This window comes from Jaculus jaculus, chromosome 5 (assembly GCF_020740685.1).
Source record: "Jaculus jaculus isolate mJacJac1 chromosome 5, mJacJac1.mat.Y.cur, whole genome shotgun sequence".
NCBI lineage: Eukaryota > Metazoa > Chordata > Mammalia > Rodentia > Dipodidae > Jaculus > Jaculus jaculus.
Genome location: NC_059106.1, coordinates 159,225,307 through 159,252,120, shown reverse-complemented (window position 1 = coordinate 159,252,120; position 26,814 = coordinate 159,225,307). Strand labels below are relative to the sequence as shown.

Here is a 26,814-nt window from a genome sequence, read left to right as displayed (position 1 = left end):
GGCGGAAGGAGCCTCCGCCAGACCCTGCCAAGGGAGCACAGCTCCGACGGCACCTTGATCTTGGCCTTGTAGCCTCCAGAGCATCAAGAGACTAAATGACCAAATGTATGTAAGTTGAGTCATCTAGTCTGCGGCAACATGTTGCAGCAGGCTCGAGGACACATGAGCACATTGTGCCCTGGAGTCCCTGAAGTGCTCAAGCGGTAGGTGGGCGCGAAGGAAGCACCATGGGCCCGCGTGTGGTGATCGCATCTGTGAGCTGCGAGCTACAACCCATGGCAAGGAGTTCAGGAAGTGCTGTCCTAGGGCTTCAGACTCCACAGGCACTTGCAGCCGGGGGCTCTGGAGGGGCCATCGGAGAGCTGCAAGCCACAACACAGGCAGCCTGCTAGCTCAGGCTCTGGAGACAACGTCCTAGAGCTGTGAGCCACAGCACGGGCATGTCACGGATCCCTCATTTTGCACAGTGGAAAATTAGGACCTAGGAAGGGAAAAGCAAGCATAGAAGAATCCCAGTCTTCCAAGCCTTTGGCTGGAGGATCCAACTGTCATTTACCCTGTGTCTCATCTCGCCCCACGTGCACGTGCGTGTGCATATGCACGCACCCCAAGTCCGGGTCAGGACTAGGCTATGTCAGTATCCATTAACTGGCATGTTCAAGACACGTCTCCCTCCTTTTCATCTCAACCCGCCCTTTATCCTAAAGTCCCCACCTGTTATCCTCCTTCCACACCTCTGTGAGGGAAGCTGAAAGCTGTCAAACGAAGTACCCGCCCTCGGGGAGGTTAGGCCCCAGCCACAAGCCTTGTCCAAGCAGACATCCTAATTAATCAAGGGAGAAGAATGATTTATGAGGCTGTCCGAAACAGTCAAGGAGCAAACTCACCCTCAAGGAAGGGCACACGAGGAACAAGTGAGCAGTGGCCAGCTGCCCTCTGAAGGCAAGGGGGCTCGGGCAAAGACGCAGGGGGATGGGATGAGCACGGTGAGGGGGGAATACAAACACCCCAAGGTTGGCGGGCCCTGGATGGAGAGCTGAACACAGGGGACATTAGTCAGGCCAGAGGGAGGAGGGATGAGACGTGTGGGTGGGGCAGTCTTCCTTGGAAAGGAATCTGCAGGCTGACTCTCGGCTTTCATGGGGATGCCCATGGATTCTTGATGAGAGGGCATGGCCAGCTGTGGGACCTTGGATATGCCAGCAGCAGGTCACGTGCCTGTTCTAGCTGCAGGGGTGCAGCTTCCACTGCTCACCCTGTCCTGAGAAAGTTGGAAACAGAGCAGCGAGATGGGCGGCGAGCTCCGGCCTGCCTCCAAATGGGCATGCCTTCCTCCCTGGGCCCTGCCTGAGCCTCTGCTGACCGTTTCTCTGGGTCAGCTAGATGCCTGGGGATGTGTGACGATCACAAATCCTTCCAGCCTGATAGGATTCTTCTAGGGGAGGAGCAGAGCTGAGGGGACAAGGCCTCCTGTGCCCCGGAGACTGTGGCCCTGTGGAACCGCACTCCCCAGAAAGCATCTTTGTCGGTCTGACCCACTGTATGGGTCCTGTGAGTCACTGGTTATGAGTGGGCAAAGTGGGCCTCACCACTTGGGCGTCACCTACTATATTATTCTGTTTGCCAGATTTTCATAGATGGGCTATAGGGCCTTGGGGATTGTTCACGGGGAGGCTCGTGGTTAGGAATCATGGCTTGCTATGGACTCGGACTATAGGTCCCGCGAGCATTTCTCCACAGCCTTCATTTGTGTTAGAGCATGCGTCATGGTAAGAGGTACTAGCTTGTTTCTAATGGTTAAGGGGAAGAAGTTGAGTTTTAGGACATAAATGCCTTTTGGAGCTGATGGGTATGGTTTGTTTGCTTTGATCCTGAGTTTCATTTCAAGCACATGAATCAAAGGAGAAATTGTATTACCTGGAAATGCCGATGGAGGATTTAATGTCATAGTCAAATGCTATGATCTCACGAGAGAGCTCTGAGAGACAGGACAGAGGTAAAGGACACAAACACACACACATCTCTTTAATACCACGTGCAGTTGCTGTTTTAATAATTTTACTCAGGTTGGTTCATTTAGTCCTCTCCAGTACCACCCAGAAAGTTCAGAGGAAAGCCATAGGCAAAGTTGAATGTACTCATCTCCTAGGCGAGGACACAGAGGCACAAAGCTAGATCTAGGGACTTGCCAAGCCAAAAGTTAGCCAGCCAGAAGTCAGACTTAAAATCCACCCTTTGAGCCGCACGGCCAGGAAGAAATGCCCTTAAGCGAGGAAGCGAAGCGGAGCTGACTCCTCCTGAGGGCAAGTCCAGGGCGACCCCAGCCCGCTGCTCGCCTGCTCATGCCTGACTCTCAGTCTCAGGAAGCATAGCCTGAGGCCCATATATGTTTTACTTTTCCTTCTACTTCATCCGTGGATGGCTTTGTAACATCATGTTATCTGGCATTTACAAATTATATTTAACATTAATCAGATTTGTGTGTGTGTGTGTGTGTGTTTGTGCACACACAGAGAGAAAGCAAGAAAGAATAATTCTAAGGGAGTGTATCCTCAGTCTTAGAATTCAATCTTTTCTATCTCTTGGAAATATAAACAGTTAGAGGGAAAAGATAGGTGTGTTTTCTTGGTTAAATTTTTTTTTTTTTTTTAGTTTTTATTAATTTGAGAGAGAGAGAGTGGAGTAGAGGAAGAGAGAAAGAGAGAAAGAATGGGCTCACCAGGGTCTCCAGCCACTGCAAACGAACTCCAGACGCATGCATCACCTTGTACATCTGGTTTACGTGGGACCTGGGGAATCAAACTGAGGTCCGGGCTTTGCAGGCAAACGCCTTAACCACTAAACCATCTCTCCAGCCCACATAGGTGTGTTTTCTTTTTTTGCACTCTTTGCCTGGATTTCAAGAGTATTCAAGGAGGCTGGTGAAGACTGGAGGCCGGGGGCCCAGGGAGTGGATGGCTGTGAGTCCCGGGGTAGAAGGACTCAAGTTCTGATTGCTCTCCACTCTGTTACTAGTGATTAATTAAAGCCATCCAAGTACCTAAGGTGTCACACCTAACAAATACCATAGTGTGCATTCCGGAGTATAAGCAAAGCCAGACCCAAGAGAGCACAAGGAAAACCAATACCCTCAAGTAAAACTAACCATCGGTGGGCTGGAGCGATAGCTTAGCAGTGAAGGCGTTTGCCTGCAAAGCCTAAGGACCCAAGGGTTCGAGTCCCCAGGACCCACATAAGCCAGATGCACAAGGTAGTTCATGTGTCTACTGGAGTTTGTCTGTAGTGGTTGGAGGCCCTGGTGTACTCATCTTTTCTCTCTCTCTGCCTCTTTCCCTCTCTCTCTCTCCCAAATAAATAAATAAAAATAAAAATTTTTTTAAAGTTTTTTGAAAAATAAATAAATTATTTAATTAACCATCAAGTACCCTACAGGGCTACTCAGGCCACCCCATCATTTCATCTTGTTCTGCTTTGTGTCCCAACAGGAAAGAGCTTCACTCTGACCATCACTGTGTTCACAAACCCACCGCAAGTTGCCACCTACCACAGAGCCATCAAAATCACAGTGGATGGGCCCCGAGAACCCCGAAGTAAGTGGACCCTCCTATGGCTGGTATGCTGTCTGGGCTGGTGTGGTGCATTCAAGGACCCCCTCGAGGTCTTGATCCCTGACTTCAACCTGTCTCCCAGAGGGAGGCAAGGCCCCTGGAGGGAGGAGGAATTTCACTGTGAACCCTCTCGATTCTTCGAAAGTTGTGTCTGTGCAATGGGCTCTCTGTGAAGCAGCCTCCTAGAAAAAATTATGCAGATTCAAGTGAGTTGGATGAGTTGGTTCCAAATACGTAGTGAAGTCCAGTGTGATCAGAAACAGTGAATGGAAGACTGGCCAGGTGCAGGACAAGCCAACGAAGGCCTGAGGGTCAGAGTGGACCCCCCCCCCCAGGGGCTGATTACTATCAGTCTTAGCCTTTCATTAATTTGTTAAGACCATGGATGAAAACTGGCACAGATATAAAATCATATTACAGGATTGTTTAAAATAGAGAATGGGGGTGGTGCACAAGAGTGCTGGGCGAAGACCAGTAAATATAGAAAGATGGTCCCAAGAAAAGAGCTCCTGTGAGGAAAATGTCTAAAAAAAGGAGGGAGGTTGTTTAGTCTGCAGGAAAGATGTCTTCACAGTGACTTAATGACTATCTTTAAGTAAACAGAGGAGTGACACTCTTCCCTAGCCACACCCTGGCTGAGGCTGGGCTATAGTTCTAGGACAGTTGGCAGACAGACAGACCCTAGCCCAGCACTTGTACCTTAGATCCCACGGGAAAGGCATATTCTCTTCTCAGAGTTTGTGGCATGTGGGGTCTCCTCCTGTGCACAGAAACTGAGGTACAGCGAGGGCAGGTGGTTAAAAAAAAATGATATGGTTGAGAATATGTGCTCTGGGACCCAATGAACAAGTTTCAGGAGCCTCTCTCTGAACCTCAGTTTTTTCTTCTGGAGAAATGCGGGTACTAACGAGACTGTCTCCATCAGACGGAATGAAATGACACGACATTCCTAGTTTAGAGCACGAGCTCAGGAAATGTTGGGGTTCCCCAGCAGAGCCCACCCATGACCTCTCAGCATGGTGGTTTCACTGAGCCTTGGGGGTGGTGGCTAGGGGCTCTGATGGTCCCCAACTATATAGAACCACTGTGAGAACCAGTCCCTTCCCTGCCCCCACCTGCCCCATCTCCCTGGGTGTCAGACAGCAGCCATGTCCCCCAGCGACAGCCCCAGGACATGGTACGTCACAGTTCCCTTGCCACCCATTTGATTTGCTCCACTCTGAGACTTCTTTGACTTTTGCCCTCATTTTTTTTTCCCCTGTAAGGCTTTTGTAGCTTTTTTTCTTTTCCTCTCTCTTTTTATTTCGCTCTCTCTCGCGCTCGCTCGCTCTCTTTGTTCTATTCCGAGGTAGGGTCTCACTCTAGTCTAGGCTGACCTGGAACTCTAGCTCTTGGCTGAACTCACAGCCATCCTCCTACCTCTGCCTCCCAAGTGTAGCTTCTTCTCTTTAAGCCACACTCTGACTCAGGGAAGTCTGGGACTTGGTATCGCCCCTCAGTTCCTCTATATATGTGACAAGAGATCAAAGTATCAGGACCAGGAGCCCCCCGCCCCACCGCCGCCCTGCAATGCCAATAGGGGTCCTGCAGAAAACACGACATAAACACCCAAGTTAGGAGCTCCACCCGGAGGACCAGACAGCAAAGTAGGCTTGCATGATAGGGTGTGGGGGCTTGGGAGGCCCATGAGGTGTGTAAAGGACACTGCTGCTCAGAGTAACTGGGTTCACGGGAAGGCTTCAAAACTGTAGAATCGTAACTTCCAAACAGAAGTATGTGGGTGGGCATGGTGGTGCACGCCTTTAATCCCAGCCCTTTGAAGGCTGAGGTAGGATAGCTGAGAATTTTGGGAGCCAGCCTGAGGCTACGGAGTGAGTTCCAGGCCAGCCCCAGCTCCAGCGAGACCCTGCCTCAAAAACAAATGGCAACAACAGCGAAAACAGAAGTAAGCAGACTTTGTCCAGACTGGGGAAGAAGCTTAAGCCAGGCTACCCTGTGATCCGCCTCCTACCTGCACGCGTGAGAAAGGCAGGTTTTCACTTCCTTGCCAGCATTTCCTGGACTGCGGAAAGAACCCAGGGAGGGGCTGAGGCTTGAGAAAGCAAACCTTGACTGGTCTGACTTTGAAGGATTGGCAGCAGAGAGGTAATGGCTGCCTGTGTATATAATGTTCAGAGCCCCTGGGTGTTCTAACTTGTGGGAAGGGTCACCGGCAGAAGGGCCCCTGGAACACACAGAAGAGATTCAATCAGACAGCTGCCTATTTATACCCAGCCTTCCTTCCCAAGCGGAATTTGGCATCTAGGGAACAGTTGACCGGGTAGGACAACTATGAAGTGTTACCGCCCCAGGTTGACACTCTTACATTTCACAAGGGGATTTCTAGAAAAAAGCCAAGCGCAGGCACAACCAGTTGGGAAGGACTAGGTGGCCCAAGTGGGCCAGGGCTGCCTAACTGTCGTGTTCTGTTCTTCTGTCGGCAGGTAGGGTCTCACTATGTGGCTGTGACTGGCCTGAAACTTGCTTTGTAGAGCAGGCTGGCTTTGACCTTTCAGGGGTCCTTCTGCCTCTGCCTCTGCCTCTCAGGTGCTGGGATTGCAGGGGTGTGCCCCCACAGCTGGGATTCTGTCCTCTGATTAAACATCTTGCGGGGGAACACTGCCCACTTTCACTTTCCAGTGCAATGGGAAGGGAGGAGCCCACATACAAATCAGGGATGTCTGATTGATAGGGTCAGTGTGGGTTAGTGAGGCCTCCCTGGCCCCACTAAAGATAGGCTGTGGGTTCTGAGTGATTCTGAACCAATGGGCCTGGTATTTGCCAAGCTGAAGAGTGTCGAGAATATTTCCCTTGCTTCATGAATCAAATACTCAGAGAGCAAGAAAAGACCTCAGAGAGCCCTCTGGATCATGACCTAAAAGAAAAGGAAAATCAGGGCCAGGGAGAATGGCTCAGTGTTTGAAGACACATGCTTGCAGAGCCTGCTGGCCCAATTCCTCAGTACCCACATAAAGCCAGCCCAAAGTGGTAGGCGCATACATCTGGAGTTTGTTTGCAGCGGGAGGCTGCCCTGGCATACCCATGTGCCCACTCACTCTTACTCTCTCATAAATAAATAAAAGTATATTTAAATTTAAAAAGAAAAGGAGGAAACAGTCCCAAAGAGAAGAAGTGATTTGCCCAGGTTTAAAACATGGCTTGATGGTGAAGCCAGGAAGAGGAATTCCTCACTGATATCTCATCTTGGACTTGTCTCCATCTTCATGCCCGTCCATTTGTCTGCCTGTCTGTTCCAGACCATACTGTCTTGTATGTCATCTACTATGAACTCTCTCTGCTGGCCTTGATATCCTCTCTTTGAAATGCAGAAAGGGTAGAGGCGGGCACCTCTGTTGGCAAGGTGCCTTAACTTCAGTTTCTCATGAAGATCAGCGGGAAAGCTTAACTCAACCAGCCATAGAAGCACTCCCGGACTAGGAACAAAAACAACAAGAACAAAATTCTGTCCCTCATGCAGATGAGAAAAATTGGATGTTTCCCTCCCCTCTTCCATAGACACAGTGGTGAAGCCGTAATAAGATATGTATTTTAAAGAGAGTTAGCAGTCTTTCTGCAATCCAGATGGTTATTCACCCTCATAGAGTAACTGCCCTGCTGCTAAGTCAAAACTTGTTCTGCCTACATACTATGGGATTCTTTGACATCTCCAGCCTGTGTTGACAGTAGCTTCTGCAAATGGCCTTGGAGGAAGAGAATCACCAGAAGTGATCCTTTGCCAACACTGGCTTCTTGAAAGCAGCAACGTGTTTTTAGTTAGCAGGTAGGGCATTTAGTGGCTTGTTAACATACTGAGAGATAGTTTAAACCTAAGAGATACAATGAAAGGATTTTTCACAGCAAAGGGTAGTCTCATGTAGTTTTTATATATTTCTAAGGATCTGATGATGAAAACTGTACCTCAGCCCATGTGTCTATAATTTAGATGACCACAGTGACAGTGGGGTGCCGAAGTATGAGCAACAACATGTATTCGCCCCATACAGTGTGCGATGTAATTGCAAGCATGTCTTGGTTGTGTGTGACAGAGGAAGGGACTTTGCTGGGGACTGGTTAGGACAGCATACAGTTGGGGACATCAGCAGACCTGTGGGAGCCTTCCTGGTGGTGTGGCCCTGGGCAGCCATCCTTGTCCAGCTACGTTCTGCGACATGTGAACATTGAGAACCCTCATCGAAACTCGAAACGGTCAATGACTCACACATTGGCCATTCTAGTATAGCCTCTGCCCTTGGGTCACGGCCTCTTTCCCTATCACTTTGTTGGCTTGAGCTCTTGAGAGTCGCGGTGAGGTGCAAAGTAGACCGTTCCTAAAAACCCGCGAGCTTCCTGAGATGCTAGTCTTGCCAAGTACTCTTTCCTAGAGGAAGTTATCACTAAAATAAGTCACCCAACTGGCCTAATTCTTCTTCTCTCCCTTGCTTTCTGGGGTATGCGTTGAAATTATGTCACGTGAATACAATTTTCTTCTGTGACTTTGAAAGAAAATAGCCAATGTACTATAATACACATATGCATAAAGATACATACACATATATGTAATAGAACCTTGTGTATGACAAGTAAATGTCAAGTGAAGAAGGAAAATGCATGAAAATGTGATAATCGACTTGAAAATTCGTCAAATCTCCTTTCAGAAAAATGGGGGTGAATGCACTCATGGGCGGTTCTCACGATTGAGTGGAAGCGCTTCTTCATTGCCATGTTATTGGCTTAGCAGCTAAGGCACTTGTCTGCTAAGCCTCAGGACCCAGGTTTGATTCCCTAGTACCCATGTATTCCAAATGCACAAAGTGGCACATGTGTTTGGCATTCATTTGCAGTGGTTAGAGGCCCTGGCACACCCATTCTCTTTTATCTGCCTCTCTCAGTCTCTCAAATAAATAAAGAAAAGGGTAAAAAAAAAGTAATAATGATAGCTGATATTAAAGTGTGATCATTCGCTCCACACCATTCATTCAGAGTGCTTTGGCATGTTAATTCATGGTAGCAACTGAAGCCAAAGGACATTAACAACCTTATCCAAGGTCCCCCAGCTAAGTCAGTCACAACTGAGTCTAAGCAGTCCAGATATTGGAACCCACAGACCCTCCTGTCTGTCTCTAAGAGCTGTGCTGTTTTAATCAGGAGGGTTTATCAACATGGGCCTGGTTCACACACAGGATTGTCTTTTGAGAAGGCAGATGCCCCGTAGCTTTGCAAGGGTTATTGTCTTTTCTGGACTCTTGGGAATCAGTGTCTTCCTCTAGGCAAGGCTGGAGTGAGGTAGACCATTGGGCATTTCTTAACACGGGGCACTGACAGCCAGTCACATGGACCAGCTGTTGGTTCTACCTGTCACTGAGGTCTGCTTAGGGACCTCAACTGGGGGCAATATATACCATGCACCCTCTGCAGGAAAGATGAATAAAGAGGAAAGTGACTAGAGGGGCAGCAGCCCATGTGTGGGCGCCCCTTGAGGACAGGGTGTCATTGAAGGCCCATGTGTGCAGCATGTGATCTGAAGACTGAGGTGACCAGTCCATAGTTAGGCGGCTCACAGGAAAGGCCTCAAGGATATCGCCCGGGTTATAATGGGATCTGCTTATTCCCTCCTCCCTTGGGGTTTTCAATTTCAGATCTGCATGTCAGGTCTTTCTAAATGAAATCCCAACCCACAAAGAAAAGAAGGAGCTAGCTCTTCCTTCCCTCCAACCATATTTAGAGCAGGAGAGAGGCAAAGGATCCAAAGAGGCTCTGCTAACACCCCTCCTCCCTACTTGGGAACCCTCCATTGCTGAAGGGAAGTTCTGGGGGATCTTAACCCTGTTTTTTTTTTAATTTATTTTTACTTATTTATTTGAGAGAGAGGCAGATAGAGGGAATGAATGAAAGAATGGGCACTCCAGGGCCTCCAGCTGCTGCAAATGATGAACACATGTGCCACCTTGTGCATCTGGCTTTGGTTGGTCCTGGGGAATCAAACCTGGGTCCTTTGGCTTTGCAGGCAAGTGCCTTAACCACTAAGCTATCTTTCCGTCCCTGCTCTGGTGTTTTAATTCCCACTAAACTAAGCGCTCTACCTACCTGGAGAATGAGCAGGCACAGTTCTCAAAGCATTGATAATAGCTGCCTAAATATTGCCAACACATTTTAGAATTTTAGAAAGCAGAGTTCTTTCTGGGCACCAGCAAGAACCCTAAGAAATGATCAAGGTGCCTTTCTCTGTCTGATGCACAGAGAGAGAAAGGACAGAACATGAATGAAACTTCAACCGTTACTTTGAATAAGTATCTCCTGCATCCAGATCACTGCAAAACCATACCACAATTCTGAACCCCACGCCAGTGAGGTTAAGGTCTAAGCTAACAAGCTGCAGAAGTCGTTAGATGGCATGCTAAAAGAGGACCGTCTGCATTCAGGCTTCCGTTCCTTAATCTTAAAATGTGTAAAAAGATTCCAGGATCCTTAACTCTGGGACCTGGGTTTTCATCCTGGCGCCACCAGACCTGTGGGTGTGAACTTGAGCAATTATCTTAAGCGCTTTAGTCCTCATTTTCCTCTTGGGTCAAAGTAGGCAATGGGACGAGATAATCTCTAAATTAGTTCCCACTCAAAAGGGGTAACAAAATATTGTCAGTAAAATAGAGCCATTGGCTTCCCCATAAACAGGGCCCCTCACAGGTTACCACCTTGCCCGGGCAATCCTATCTTATATGCTCTCAGACAAATGCCTACCCCTTCAGCTTCTACATTATATCTCACTGTTTGCTATAAATGCAAGTTTTTTTAAATTAGTTTATTTATTTATTTATTTATTTGAGAGAGAGATAGAGGAAGAAGCAGAGAGAAAGAGAGAATGGGCGCGACAGGGCCTCCAGCCATTGCAAACAAACCCCAGATGCATGTGGCCTCCTTGTGCATCTGGCTCATGTGGGTCCTGGGGAATCAAACCAGGGTCCTTAGTCTTCGTGGGCAAAAGCCTTAATCGCTAAGCCATTTCCCCAGCCCCTATAAATGCAGTTTTTGAAAGGACTTTGTAAGTTGTTTTGAGCTTCTCTTGGCTGTGAATAACACCTTTAGCTTCTGCTGTCCTGGCATCTTAGCCATCAATGTGAGATGATGCCCATGAGTTACGATTCCCATGTTTGCATTCGCTGACTTTGGGGTGCCCATACCTGGGTGTCTGCCAGAGAAAATAGCCATCCTCATGTCACAGGCCCAGAATGCTGAATGTGATGGCTCCTGTAGACCACTTAGAGCCCTGCCTAGGACACAGTGAGTGTTTAGATGAAGTCAGCTATTATTTGTATTTTATCTTAGAATCCTTATGAAAATGAGAAAACTCTAAATAAGAAAGGTTGTGAATCACATTTAAAAATGCATGAAGTTGCCATAATGTTGCAGTTTTTGAGATTTAATTAAACATTTATGCATTTTGATTTTTTTGTTGTTGTTGTTTCAGTTTTTGTTTTGTATTTAGGCCCAGTAAATTTCTTTTCTGGCATATTTATGGGCCCTTAAAACACTCTGGGCACTGTTCCTAAGTCCCTAATGAGAACTACAGATTTGTCCCCAAACATTGTACTTTGTGAAAAATTCAAAGAAAAATTAGAAGGTTAGTACCTGAGTTCTAACACTTGGGTCCTTTTCAGTGATAAGCTGATAGAAGGCCTCACATTGTTCTAGAAAGAGGCAGGGTCTTTGTATACTCAGCACTTGACACGCAGTGGGACAGAGGACGGATTCCAGGAACCGCACCATAGGGGACTGTGGCTACTTCTGCTCAGGGACATGTGATTTCCACACCTTATGCACATCCCCTTGCTCATGTTCAGTCATCCCTCGGACACTTGAAATTCCCAATGCAATGACAGTGCGGTATTGATTAGGGAACAGTGACAAGGGAAAAAGTAAGGGCATGTTCAGTGTAAACACAATTTTTCTTCATCTTTCTTGGCAAATGTTTTCAACGTAGGGTGGGCTGAATCCTCGGATGCTGCTCTCACAGCTGCTGAGGGCTGACTGGGCGAATGTAGCTGTCTCCCGAGGGTGCCAGGACTCTGTAGCCACAGCCAAGCTCTGCAGGTAGAGACATGGGCTGGCCAGACCTTGAGTTTGCTAAGCCACCTTGTGGTGCTGGAGCCCCTTCCATTCTGTGTGCATGGCTCTGCCTGTGTCCTCTACTGTCCAGCCATGTGCCCAGGAGGGTCGGGTCTTGTCACTGCGCATGTATTTTGCTGGGGACAGGTGGACTCTCAGCTTACTGACGGGGTGTGGTGGACAGTCCCTGGGTCACTGCTGCTCCTCTGCTTTCTGGTCCGATTTGAAATTTTTTCTGACCCTAGCCACTTTCCAGTCTCCATTTTGAACAAACTCTCCTTGAGTTTTTCCCAAAGGCATATGATTCTTTTTTTTTTTTTCTTCCTGTAAGCTTTGTAGCAAGGAAAGGCCATTAGTAAGAAAATACACAGAATTCTTCCTCTTCCATCAAAAGAAACATCTAGAAGTACTGATTAAATAAGTAAAGCCTGCCCTGGATCTGTGTTCGTATACATTGGAGTTAATTTGCTCTCTGGGCTGAGTCTCCCGATACTCTTCATGGACTTTTTATTCTGAAAACACTTGCTGGAAGAGGCTTGCTTCTAGCTTCAAAAGTATTAAATGTTGACATTATGAAAGGGGTATACTAGACCTAACCTACAAGTATGTGCCACAACTGATATCACACATCAAAAATGCTGGCATTTAGTTGGGTGCTAAAATGTCACATGGTAAGGTTTCCCTAAGCTCTGTGTGTAAGCCTTGCAGTTTTACTGGGAAAGGTCACTGTAGTTGGGCGCAAATACTCAGGATCTACCTCCGGGGGAAACATCAAGGTTAAAAAAAAAAGTACTTAAGTACCCAAAGCAAAGTTCTTTTCTATTTGCCTTTTTTTATTTTTTATTTTTAAGCAGCACTGTGGAATTAATCTTCCAAGTCCCCAGGCCCCTATGAAGTAAGCTAATGGGATGCATTAATTTTGTGCTTCCACCGGTTACATACACTCAGGTTCCATTAAAGGAAGTACTGCCTAAGCCCACATGGTTATCGAAAGTTTTCGGCCTGCTTTCCCAAACCGAAACGTCCAACAGGACACATTTTATTTGCTTGGTTGGTTTCATTTTTGTTTCTGTTCACCATGCCTTATAAGTCATCTTCTGGTCCTTTGAGGGTAAAAAGTAAACATTTAAAAACAAGTCACTTCTTAGATACTGTACAAACTTATGGAAATCTTTGGATTTCTTCCTGGCATCTTACCTTTCACTTACTTTTGAATGATTTCGCGATATTTCTGAATCATGTGGTTTTTTTAGCAAGCTAAGTAAAAATAGGCACTGGGATGGCTTTGCTTGTGCCTGACCCTGCTGGTGGGGAACTGCCCGGCATCTCAGAACAGAGTCAGAGGGCGCAGGCGGCTCTCAGGAGCTGCAGAGAACGGAAGAGAGGATTCGAGCTGCCACAGCTACCTTCCAGGTATCTACCTTGCAGGAATGTGAGGATTCAATGAGATGGCCTGAAAGGCAGGCTGGAGCAATGGCTTTTTAGCTGCCCACCTGAGTCCATCTCACCTCCACCGTGACCAAGTTCAGCTGCTCAGGGGTAAAACCAGGGAGAAGATGTCCCCAGTGTGAGATTCCTGTATTGTGAATGGAGAAGTCATATGAGAACAGAGTACACGCCTGCATGCCATTTTTTTACATTTATTTTTATTTTTATTTATTTGAGAGTGACAGAGAAAGCTGTAGGTAGCTAGAGAGAGAATGGGCATGCCTGGGCCACCAGCCACTGCAAACGATCTCCAGGTGTGTGCTCCCCCTTGTGCAACTGGGTTACGTGGGTCCTGGGGAATCAAGCCTCGAACTGGGGTCCTGAGGCTTCACAGGCAAGCGCTTAACCGCTAAGCCATCTCTCCAGCCCCTGCCTGTCATTTTTAAAGCATGGGCTGGGGCATGGGCAGATTGCTCCCTTCATCTCAGAGCCCTTACCCAGGGAATCAAATGGAATTCTGCTATTGCCAAGTTATTAAAAAAAAAAAAGTCCTGGCAAATTGGGCCCTGAGGATACAGTACAATAAGGTCTTTTTTCTTTCTCTTTCCCACCGTACCTACTAGTAATCCAGATACTGAGGCACCAGGCCGCCTTCGGCAGATTTGGTGCTCAGCCTGGCAACGCCATGTGAACACCGCTGCCCAGCTTCCCTGGAGGAGAGGCAGTGTTCCCAAACAGCACGGGCAGCTCTTCTTCTCAGGTGAACATGAAGCATCTGCGCTGCCGTGTGACCTGCCGAGGCTCCTAGCGTCTAGAAACTTACACTGGGTTATGAAAATAATACTGTGAGGTGTCTATGGTATATAATTTGAGATAGTATATATCAAAGTATGGTTTAAACAGCCTACCAGCTAGATAATAGAAACATAATAGAGTTAATTAGATGATTAAAAGATAATAAATAGAAACCTACTATTATTGTTTTGCATACATGAAACAAAATTCTTAGAGATCTTAAGTAAACGAATGATTAATTATGAGAATAGAAAAAAAAAGACATTGAAATTAGAGACCACTATCAACCTATACTCTTAGAAATTTTACCTCTCGCCATTAAAATATCATACGTTTATTTTGCCCCAACCTATAAACCTTTTAAAAACCTGGGGAACAATGAAATAACTTCGGCAAACAGTTGAGTTTTATTTGAATATATTTTTCTTTCTCAAAACCAATTTCTTTTTCCTTCTACAACTGTTATGAGTCTATACTCTTTCAATGAAGCACTCACGTAGATAAACACAGGAGCAGTGGAGGACCATGAAAAGTACGGCCTGCTGGGTCATTATCCCTCATCATGAATGAGTGAGTGTGTGTGTGTGTGTGTGTGTGTCTGTCTGTCTGTCTGTCTTCTTATATATGGTGCTGGTTTGAACACTCAATTTCAGGGAGGTGACATGCTATACCCTCGAGCCTCAGTGCAGTTTCAAAACGGCAGCTGCTTGTTGGTGTGAGTGTCCCAAGGCTAGGGACGTCCTGTCGTTTGGAGAAATAGGGTGGGGGTGGGGGGACAGGGTCAGAGAATCTGCGCCATACGGTGGGGGATTCAGCCATTGTCAAAATGAACAGGCAGCCGACTGCAGGGAGAAAGGCTGAGACTGGAGTCTGTCGGGCTAGGCTGTTCTCAGAGTGGCTCTGTTGAACTCCGAAAGGAATCCTGAGCCCTAGGCAAGGGAGCGGTGGACCTGCCAGTGGAGAGACCTCGGCCCTGCAGCTCCCCCTGAACCCTCCTTGGTCCTCCACACAGGAAGGGGAGGCTGCAGTGAAGGTCAAGGTCCTTGTTGACACCCAGGAGCCACTGAGCATCCTCTTGTCATCGCCAGCAGGAGAGCAAGGCCTGATGGCAGTGGCCACTGGGAAGGGGGGAGGGCGAGAATGCACAGGCACACCCCAAGCTTCAGAGGGACATGGATAAAGGCCCATGCAGAGTGGCAAGGCTTAAGGAGAGGAAACCATCATAACTGTAGTTCCCATGACTTTGGCAACATCAAAAAAAAAAAAAAAAAAAAAAATCCTTAAACCCACAAAGTGCTCAATTGTCCAAGCCCAGTGGCCAACTTCCCAAAACTGGCTGGTCAGAGACCTCAGTGTTAATTCCTCAGCCAACTTTAAAAAAAGATGGTGTAAGTTCTGTTGGATTAATTGCGGTAGCGTTTCTGAGCGAGGCTGCCTGCCTTCTCCGCCTCCTCCTCGCTGTATTATGGGCTGTTCTTCATTACCTGCCTACCTATCTTCACAATCTAGCCGCAAACAGCTCTGCTTGACCACACCACTTCCCTATTGAAAGTTAATACTGTTTGACTCATTCTGTCCTGCTAACCTGAAGCCAAAGAAAACAAGGCAGAGAATAACCGGCTTGTATGGAGTCTGGAAAGCTCTCGGCGGCCTGGCTTTCAAAGGCCTCTACAGTAGCTTTACTATATCTCAGCTGCAGCTGCAAAGAAAATGAAGGAAGCAGAAGTGGCTGGAAAAAATAAGTTGGGGGTGGGGAAAAAGAGCAGGAAACGAGTAAGGCGGTGTGTGTGTGGTGGTGGGGAGGGGGGGGGCTCAGGCTGGGAAAAGACACGGCATAATCTACCCAGTTATAGGGCTCTTGATTTTGCCCTGACATACTAGACCGTTCACACAGAAGGGGAACTGTTGAGGGAGTTTAGAGGAGAGAAAAATTCAGCAAGCAAGCAAGCAAGCAAGCAAGCAAGCAAGCAAGCAAGCAAGCAAGAAAGAAGGAGGGAAGGAAGGAAGGAAGGAAGGAAGGAAGGAAGGAAGGAAGGAAGGAAGGAAGGAAGGAAGGAAGGAAGGAAAGAAAAAGAAAGAAAGAAAGAAAGAAAGAAAGAAAGAAAGAAAGAAAGAAAGAAAGAAAGAAAGAAAGAAAGAGTGCTTATCCTATTGAAGACAGAATACAGGAGAGGGGTTGGGGGGGGGGTCTGTCCAGCACATAGGCAGAGCCCTGAGGTGATTAGAGACAAGCCCTGTCAGGGTCAAATCTTGGAAGAATTCAGAGAGGGGGGGGGGGAGAGGGAGAGAGACTGGTTCCCTGGTTTGCTAAGGAATTAGCCACGCCTTCTTCCTCTTCATTTCCTGAGATGTGGTCACCTTAGGGCAGATAGGAGCACTTGGGTCTTGGAATAAATTGAGCTTTCCCTCCCCACATAGCTTGGCAGACACAAGACCAGTATTTTCTCACTAGGCTATCCAAGTACAGAGCCGCTTGCTTGATGGATGGCCGGGTCACTGGCAGGCAGGACCCTTGTACCCTTGCCCCTTCCAGGCTAATGGCTGCTCCCCCTCTCCCCTGCATGAAAATGTCATCCCTAAACAACCTGCAAACAAGCTTCTCAGGAGGGGTGAGGCAGCGATAATTGTCTAAAAAATAACTCAGACGGTTGGTTTTCTTAGTAAGGAGCTCTCGGTACTGATCCAGGGCTGTTGCAGCATCTTTCCAAGGCCAAGGGCTGGCCCCTTGGTCCCTCTTCCTTGAGGTCAGCCTAGAACTCCAGTTGGTACTTTTTATCTTTCAGTCCCAGGGATCGGTTGGACCCAGCACCTCACACACACTAGGAGAACACTCCAGCCTCAAGCAATAGCTACAGCTTCCCCCATCGGTATTTATGACCTGAGGGGTGTGTGGGGGGAAACATATACTAGAATTAGGTGACTTCCCTGGCCGCTGGCCGAGCCTGGGATTAGTGAACAGAGATTGGGTGTACAGAGGGAATTTCTGACCCCTTTTTATAAACACAGCAGAGGTGATCCCACAAGCTGCTGGCTGAGCACCCCAGAGAAAGGGCATTCATTCATTCATCCACTCATCCACCCATCATTTCCTGAAGACATCCATCGCTCAACCTTGCAGGGGCCTCAGTTTACCTGTGTCTGGGCCCTCCTGCTCAGCATCACCTGTAGCATATGCTGGTGTGGGAGGGGAAGGAAGACCTACACAGGGAGACAAGGAGGGCTGCGTAGGAAGCAGGAATGCCCAGGCCCCATGGTGAAGTGTGGAGGCAGTGACCTCCGGGATGTTCCCCCACCCCCACCATCTGGCCTGAGCAGCCTGGGGCTCACCCCGCTGAAAGACAGAACTCCAACACCAGCTCAGAAGCGCCAAGTACATTTTATAGCCCACGCCCCCTCCTGACCCTGCTATCAACCTATGGCCCAGACTCGCCCTTCTGTGGCCGCCTTTCCTGTAGTCTATTGGGAGCAGGGGCTACTCTGATAGACAGTCTGGATTACTGGCAGGTTTTAATTACTTGAAAGAGGGCGAGTTTGATAACACTTGGGATTACAGGTTGGCAGAGGTGAGAATCTCGCTATTCAAGTTCTCTGAACCCCTTCCAGGAGGCTGCCTCTGCCACCCCCACAGAGGACCACTTCTGGTCAAGAGCTCAAGACACCAGGCAGTCTCTGCTCTAAGCTACAATTATCTCCTTAGTCACCAGACAGAGCAGGAGGCGACCAAGGACGATGATGACTGCACAGGTTGTCGGGAGGGCGCAGGTCTCCAGGAGCCCTTGTGAGCCACCCAGCCGGATGCCTGGGCTTCCCAGCTGCAGCTCCACTCTGTTCTTTGTCTTCTGAACCCCGGGGGCTCAGGAAGAGGGGTGTGGGCAGGCCGTGCCAGCTTGTGACCCCCAACTGTGTTTGTTAGATGTTGATCTGGCTTTGGCCTCTGCTAGCTCTGATGACTACACCTGTGGATTGTGCGTGCTTTGTGTGTGCCTGTGTAGATGTGTGTGTGTGTGCGTGTGTGTGTATATAATGTCTATATCTATATCTATACACATATATGTGTGTATCTACCTGGTACATGTAAAATGTATGTATGTAAGGATGTGATGTTCATACATATATATATTTAACATGTGTGGTATATATATATACATATGTGTGTATGTATCTGTGACATAAGTATGCACTATGTACATGTGTGTGGAATGCATATACATATGTGTGTGTGTGATGCATGTATATGGGCATGTGTGTGATACAACTGTGTGGTGTGTGTATACATGTACATGCATGGTGTAAGTATGCATGCGTGTGAGTGCATGTTTGTTAAATCCTCTCTGCAGACAAAAGAGAATGTGTAGCTCTTGGCTGATGCCAGGGTTGCTGGGCTCAACTCTGCACAAGAGACTTATCCATTCATTCCTATTTTTCTGAATAATGAGAGGAAAATCAAAGAGAGTGTCGCTGAGGGATTTAAGTTCTACTTTTTTTTGTGTGTTTGTTTGTTTTTTTGTTTTTTTTTGAGGTAGGCTCTCACTCTAGTCCAGACTGACTTGGAATTCACTATGTAGTCTCTGGGTGGCCTCGAACTCACAGCAGTCCTCCTCCCTCTGTCTCCCGAGTGCTGGGACATGCGCCACCATGCCCAGCTCGGGATTTAACTCCTATTAAAGCAATTCTCCACGAGACTCCTCCACTCTGTCACGATAGTCTTCCTCAACAAGGACACTTCCAGCAGCTGCACTGCAGTTACAAACTTTAGATCCTGGTTCCTTTGCCCCAAATCAACTTGACTTTCCTCCAGCCCAGGGGTGGTGACAATCAGGAAGGGTCCATGCTTCCACTTGCTTGGTGAGCTGGTCCTTCGTTCATCAGCATTTAGGTTTGGTGAGCCTACTGCATGCCACGTGTTCTTAGGTACTGGGGAGTCAGGCCTGAGGAAAGGAAACACAACCCTTGTCTCCAGGGACCTCGTGGTCCAGTGGGCACAGACTCACCATTCATGATACTTGCAGGTGCTGTGGAGAAAGCAAAGGGCTGGGCACAGGCCAGGTAGGGGAGAGTTAACTACTTAAGAAAGGGCATCCAGGATTTGAGCAAATCCTTCAAGGCAGGAGTCAGGTCTCTAACTGGAGACTGGCTTACAGCTCAGCATGGCACCTTCCCCCCCAACCCCGGGCCCTCTTCAATTGCAGCTCTGACAATTTTCTTAGCAGGTTCGAGGTTGAGTTTAGTGTCACGCTCTTTCTGGACTCAGCAGCCTTGGGTTGATATAGGGGAAGAGTTTCCAACACACACACACACACACACACACACACACACACACGGCATATCTTGGAAGGTAGGACAATAGGAAGGTTCAGGGAAGGCCAGGGGCCATCTGTGAAAATCAATGCCCAGTCACTCATAACTGCCTGTCCACAAGGCCACTGATGCAAAACTTGGAGGTGAGGGAAAGCTAATTCTTAGGTAAACTTACAGGGAGTTGCTAGCTACCTGCACTCAATAAAATGAGGCCCGCTGGCTAGAATCCTAAACCTGAAGACCTGGAGTAATCAAGACAGAGCTCCAGGTCTAGAGATGGGGCTCCCAGCACTGTATAAATTAGACTTTGGTTTCAAATGTCTGCAATCCCAGCATTCAGGAGGCACAGGCAAGATGAACAGAAGTTCAAGATCATCTTTGGCTATAAAGTAAGTTTGAGGCTAGCTTGGGATACATGAGAGCCTGTCTAAAAATGAAAATAAATCAAAGAGCTCTGAAGACCATCTTGATGGTCAGGCTTGGGACAGGCTCCAAAGGCCATCTGCCTAAAACAAAGAAAACTGAGTCACAACAGCACATTAAGTTGTTCAAGAAAGACTACACTTAGAGTCAGCCAACAAGAACTGGCTGAGTAGATAATGGCAGCCGATGTAATCGCCGTGGATGCTTTTACAGCCCCTCAGAGTAATCCACCTTAGTCCTTTAATTCCAGGCTTCCAGATAAGGAGCCTAAGCGACGAAGAGACTTGCTCTTGTCCACAGTGAAGTTCGAAGGAAACACAGACTTAGAGTGGAGAACACTGAGTGCCAGGCTGGCGGTGACGTCCCCCAGGTGCTATGTCGCTTCACAGAAGGGCAAAGGATTATGGCACCTGCATTAACACCCTGCTCGGCAGGAGCACTCTGAGGTCTCCCCACTGCTCCTCAGGAATGGAACTTAGACAAAGATTCCATGTGACCCTTTGCTGCAACTCCCACGGCTCTCTCTGAACAGTGGCAGGGCAGAAGTGACTTCCTCCTGGAGAACTGCGCGTACATTTTAACTGAAGCTATCTGGTTATTGTGGGAGGCAGACCGTTGCCCACCACCCGTCTATAAGCCAGAGTCTGAGCAGTTGCAGCTTCTCTGTTATGTGTGGGAAAAAAAAATTAAATAAGCTAGAAGTGATGCTGTAGTGATGGTTCCCTCAATAAAGAACTTGCCAGCCAAGTATGAGGACCCAAGTTTGGATCCCCAGCACCCACATAAATGCCAGGCTTGGTGGTACATCACTATAATTTCAGCACTCAGGAGGCAGAGGCAGGCTGATCCCTGGGGCAGGCTGGTAGCTAGACTAGCTGACCCCATGAGCTCTGGGTTCAAATAAGAGACCCTGTCCCAATAAGATGGAGAGCAACAGAGAGAAACAGCCAGCATCCAGCTCTGGCCTCCACACATATGCACACACACGTGTATCCACACATACATGTGTGCCAACATATAGATGGACATGCTTACATCTATCAATAAACCAGACACACACACACATGCAAACAGGTTTTTGTTTTTGTTTTTTCAAGGTAGGGTCTCGTTCTAGTCCAGGCTGGTCTGATTCACTATGTAGTCTTAGGGAGGCCTCGAACTCACAGCAATCCCCCTCCCTCTGCCCCCCGAGGGTGAGTGCTGAGATTAAAGGCATGTACAACCACACCCTGCTAGAGGGTTTTGTTGTTGTTTTCACCAAAAAAGGCCATCACAAAGTGCCCATAAGCATTTAGTGGACCCATCAGTGGAATGCATAGGAATTCTGCATGCCATGCATACAACTACTGATGGAAAAAATTTTTAATATTTTTTATTTTTATTATTTGAGAGCGAGAGAGAGAAAAAAAAAGGATGCTCCAGGGCTTCCAGCCCCTGAAAACAACCTCCAGACACAGGTGCCACCCTGTGTATCTGGCTAACATGGGTCCTGGGGAATCGAACCTGGGTCCTTGGCTTTTAAATGCCTTAACCACTAAGCCATCCCTCCATCCCTGATGGGAAAATAATTTAATGCACCGGTTTATTTATTTTTTTTTTAAGGTAGGGTCTCACTCTAGCCCAGGCTGACCTGGAATTCACTTGGTAGTCTCAAGGTGGCCTTGAACTCATGGCAATCCTCCTACCTCTGTCTCCCAAGTGCTAGAATTAAAGGTGTGCGCCACCACGCTCAGCTTAAATGCATGTTTCAAACATGTAGGAATTTCTTAGCTGTTGTTATTCCCCAAGTACAGCATTACAACTCTGTATATCATTTGCCTTGGCTTTAGGACTCTAAGTTATCTAGAGATGATTTAAGAATACAGGGGAGAGAGCGGAGGGGTGGCTCATGGGTAAAGGGCTTGCTGTGCAAGACTAAGGACCTGAGCTTGGATCCCCTGTAACCATGTAAAGGCCAGGCATGAAGGTGCACACCCACAACCCCAGGGCTGAGGAGGCAGAGACGGGAGGATCCCTGAGGTCCTGTGGCCAGCTAGTCTAGCCAAATCCGTGAGCTATAGGTTCAGTGAGAGACCCTATCTCAAGAAATAAGGTGGGCAGTGACTGAGAAAAAAAACCAAGGTTGACCTTTGGCCACCACACGCATGGGCACACATGGGCACCCATATCAACACACATACTACACACATGCATGCACACCACACACATACACACATACCCCAAATTAAACAGTACAGGAGGAGGTGCCTAAGTTATAGGTATGAATACAAGGCATTTCCATCAGGACTTGAGCACTGTGGGGTTTGGTATCTGCAGAGGGCCAGGAGTCGCTCTCCTGGGGATACCAAGGGAAGGTTGTATTTGGTTTTGTATTTCCTTGTGCACAGAGCACCAGAAGCCCATATGAGAAGGGCAGTGGTGATGGCCCTGGGAAGCTGGTGTGCCCGTCAGAGGAGCTCCTTGCTCACACACACACTCCAGGTGTGTTCCTGGTACAGGACCCTCAGCAGAACGTGGGGTCTTACCAGAAATCTAAATTCTCAGGGCCCTTTTCCACACCCTCCAAAATAGAGCCTCTGGTATTTCTAATGCCTGCTTCAAGCATGGAGACCCAGCTGCCTACTGGGAACCACAGTACAGCCCTGGCTCTCCTAATCCCTCCAGCAGCTCAGGATCAGAAGTGGGATTGTACACAGTGCAGAGGATGACACGTTCTTCTGCCCATGTCTGAAGCTGCAGGATTTGCGCGACTTGTCTCGTTTCACATTGGGCATACAGAGGTTTCTTTTTCTGAGTGAACTGAGTGGGTGTGTTTGGTGGGGGATGTTGTTTTCAGACCTGGGTTCTTTTCCTCTCTCTGGCTGTGTAAGATTAGTTAATTGACAGAACCTTCTTCACCCTCCCTTCTGCCCATCAGTTAGAAAATACAGCTGATTTCTCTGGCCTCTCTCCAGTTCTTGAGTACAACCACCATGTGTGGTTCTCTTAGTTTACTGATATGAGAAGAAATGAAGGGGAAAGTGTTTGTGTAACACTGAACAATATAGAAACAAGCATATGTGCTCTGCATTATGTTAAAACATGGTAGCACATGTTGAATATCATTACATATTTTATATCTAATACATAAATGAATTTAAATATTTGCTAAGCTGTGAGCTCTTTTTCAATGCTGGGTACAGAGCAAAGGGCCTTGTGAATGAATGTTTGGCAAGGACTCTACCACCGAGCTACATCCCAGCCCTTTGAAATATGTGGATGATATATAATACTGGACATTGGTTCCCAACATTCAGTCAGCCAGATGCTGGCTATTAGGAAGGTTTATCTCAGTACCTGGAACCTCAAGGAAGGATCACATTCATGTTCAGTGCCATCACTTTAAGATCCTGATGACCTGAGAACTTACAATTTAGACTATCCGACAGAAAAAGCAAGCGGTTCCCTATGCATTTCAGTATGTTATCCACAGTCATAAAGCTTCAGGAAATCAATGGAAGAAATTCTACTTTTATATCTAGTTCATGTAGCTTGAATGTGGTTGACTGGAGGACATTTTTTTTGAAATGCATATATCCTTTTCAATGTGAGTTTATGAAATTCATCAGCCCTCTCAGCAGAATCCCAATGAGAGAAAAAGAGAGAGAGAGAGGAGAAATCCTTTTGTCATTTTACATAGATTTCCCCCAGGTGCTCATTACGGTGGTGCTTTGCATATACGCCATCTTAGTCCATCAAGAAATTGGCCTGGGGCTGGAGAGATGGCTTAGTGGTTAAGCGCTTGCCTGGGAAGCCTAAGGACCTTGGTTCGAGGCTCAATTCCCCAGAACCCACATTAGCCAGATGCACTAGGGGACACATGTACCTGGAGTTCATTTTCAGTGGCTGGATGCCCTGGTACACCATTCTCTCTCTCTCTTTTTCTATCTGCCTCTTTCTTTCTCTGTCTGTCACTCTCAAATGAATAAATAAAAATAAACAAAAAGAAATTGAGCTGGAGAGAGGGCTCAACAGTTAAAGGCATGTTTGATTCCCCAGTTCTCATGTAAAGCCAGATACACAAGGTAATAAATGCATCTGGAGTCTATTTGGAATGGCAGGAGACTCTGGTGTGCCCATACTCTCTCTCTCTCTCTTAAGTAAATAAATGTAGCCAATTAAGAACTATTTATATGGCTGGGCATGATGGCACACACCTTTAATCTTAGCACTGGGGAGACCAGAGGTAGGTGGATTGTTTTAGTGGGAGGCCAGCTTAGTGCTACAGAGTATATTCCAGGCGAGCCTGAGCTAGAGTGAGACCCAGCCTGGAGAATGAGAAGAAAAGAGTAACAGCCACATCGGAAGCACGGGGCGCAGGCTGTGACCGTCAGGACCACCCGTGATCACTCTGGTCAAGCACTTCTAAGTAAAGGTGGCAATTCAGCCCCATTTGCTTCTTTGTTATTAGATCATATTCTGTATTCTAGCTACTTACAGGTCACACTGGTGTGCTGAAAAGGACAGCTTGTTACCAATAAGCTATACATGCCTCTTCAAAGCAGGTTTTACAGGAGGCAAGCAAAAGCTGGTGTCAGTATCTCCCATAAAAATACTGTAACATTTAGGGCTGTCCTAGTGGGCCACTGCCCTAGGAAAATACAGGAATATCATTAGAGTGGAATAAAATGTACCCAGTGAAATTCATTCATTTTTATTACATATATTTCCCTTTGTTGTGGCTTTCCATAACTACATAAATAATAACTTTTCAGTAGAGTACTTTTTTCCCCAATATAAAGAAAAGTTATACAGGGGCTGTAGAGATGGCTCAGCGGTTAAGGTGTTTGCCTGCACAGCCAAAGGACCTCCATTGATTACCCAGGACCCACGTTAGCCAGATACACAAGGTGGCGCACGTGTCTGGAGTTCTTTTGCAGTGGCTAGGGCCCCTGGCATACCCATTCTCTCTCTCTCTCTCAATCTCTCCCCCCCCCCACTCTCTGTCTGCCTCTTTCTCTCCCTCAAATAAAAATTGAAAGAAAAAAAAAGTAATGCAAGACCTAAAAGTCCTTTGCAAGTCTGTAAGATTCAGTGAGTGCACCAGCAGGCAATCCTGAGGCGGCCCTGACTTTAAGCACCACCCTGTCAACACTCAGGGTGACTCCCAACACACTCACAACTCCAGGCCACCCACACGCATGCGTTCAGGTTTGCACAATTCCACTAGTAGTTTGATCCGGTGCTAAATTCCCCGATGCCTTCTAAAGCCCATCACTCAGTACAACAAGAGTGAATTCACAGAGCACATTTTCCATACTCCTTTATTTAAAATTCAGGGGGCAAATTGATATTTTAATAGCATCCAGATACAGGAAACTGAAGACATAAAGCATTCATTTTTCCTCAGTCTGAAGGTTTCTATCGGAAGCTCCTGTATTTCATGCAAAATATTGCTGTTTGGCACATGAAGCCTGATGGTTTCAGAAAAGGAGAATTAGGTCTTCCCTGGCCCTAGGACCACACCTTGAATGATGATGCTTTTTCTTTCTTGCTCATCTCAGTTGGCAACCTTCTCGTACTTTATAAGCATGTAAGCCTAGGGGTCAAGTTCCCTCCCAGGCAACACAGCGTCTATGGATTCCCAGATAACCCCTGAGGAGAGTGTGGGATGAACTATTCTTCAATCCTCCGTCATGAAATTCAGCTGGAGACTCCGGGGGCTTAGGAAGCAGCTTAAAGAGAAGAGCTGCTTTCTGTGAGCGCTGTGCCTGAACATTCCCGCTAGAGCAGACAGTCATCAGCTAATCCTCTAAATGACTTCGATTTGGGCAGGTGTCAGCTGGAACAGGAGTGGCTCACATGTAAAAACCTTTTGGTAAATAAAGATATCGTATAGTAATAAGGGAGACTAATAAAAATAAGTAACTTTGCATGTGTCTGCCCACATAGTGACTTGCCTGAAATGACCTGTTACTCTGCCAGTTACCCCACGTTTATTGAGGCAGACATGCCGATAGCTTTCTCCAAGACTGATCTGAAGACGCCACCACACCTGATGCTGACCCCGAGGTTCATGATGACCCCGCACATCATTCCCCTGCTCATCCACTTAGTGCTCTTCAGAAAACACCACCCAGGGCCCGAGGAATGTGAAGTTGACACGCCGACAAAATGTGCTGGAAGCCCTTGCCTGCCAGCATTCTCTCTCAGGCCATAGAACTCTCCAGAATTATGTTTCCTGCCATTTTCTTTCCTTGACTCCTTATGCCAGTGTTAGACTGCGGTAGGCATTTCAAGGCCTGGATCATGTGTTAAATGGTTTTCGAGTTAGAATTGTGTGAGAAAACTTCCAGTTTTTCAGTGTGACCAGGAAGTTATGATTTGTCACCAGGATAAGAGGAGAGAGGAACCAAGGAAGGCTTCATCCAGGGGGCAGTGAATTACACCATGACTGACTGAAATAGAACGTTCTAGAAAAATGATGTTTTTGTACTTCTGAGGGAAAGAGATGAGGTGGGGGTGGCTCAAGGATCTGGCCCCTTTTGTCCACAGAGCTGGTGCTTAAAATACTCGGACTGTGAGAGGCTGCTCACATGTGTGCTGGCTGAGCCTGCGTGACTCAGGGTGTTTGTGTTTGAGTGGAGTGTTGTGGGCTAGAGCGTTGAATCAGAGTCCAGATTTGCCTTGGTGACACATGAAAAGAAGGAACGTTGCATTTGAACTACACAAATATTATGCTTAAGTATTTTTCCTCCTTTTGGAGCCAAACAGGTCTTGTTCATGATAAAAATCGCTGCAATATAGTGGGCCCTTTTTCTGGTCTGCAATTTGAGACCATGTCACTGGTGCCAAGGGGCCCCGTAGCAGGAAGAAACGGCAAGCCACGGAGATTTGGAACCATCATACAAGCTCTACAATTTAATTTTATAATTGTAGCAATTGGGAGCTAGGAAGAATGTGCTGTTTGTAGCTCTGCTCCTACCCTGGGCTGGGGGAATGGAGTCTGGGGTCTTCTTGCTAATTTAGAATTGGCTGAGGGCACAAGAAGGGGGACTTACTTTGGGCAGAAGCCGGCTGCTTCTCCAGTCTGTGGACATTTGTGGGGAAGGCACTGTGACTCAGTCAAGGTCTCTATCCAACA

At 47.3% G+C, this 26,814-nt stretch overlaps 1 protein-coding gene across 3 annotated transcripts in view; it reads left to right on the top strand.

The window, feature by feature from the left end:
* Positions 1-26,814, top strand: part of Runx1 (RUNX family transcription factor 1) — a 100,325-nt gene that overhangs the window by 30,270 nt on the left and 43,241 nt on the right. For all 3 annotated transcript variants that reach the window (XM_045151216.1, XM_004654468.2, XM_004654467.2), the window contains one exon: positions 3,486-3,590. In XM_045151216.1, the coding sequence (XP_045007151.1) occupies positions 3,486-3,590 (105 nt within the window). The remainder of the gene's footprint in view (positions 1-3,485; positions 3,591-26,814) is intronic.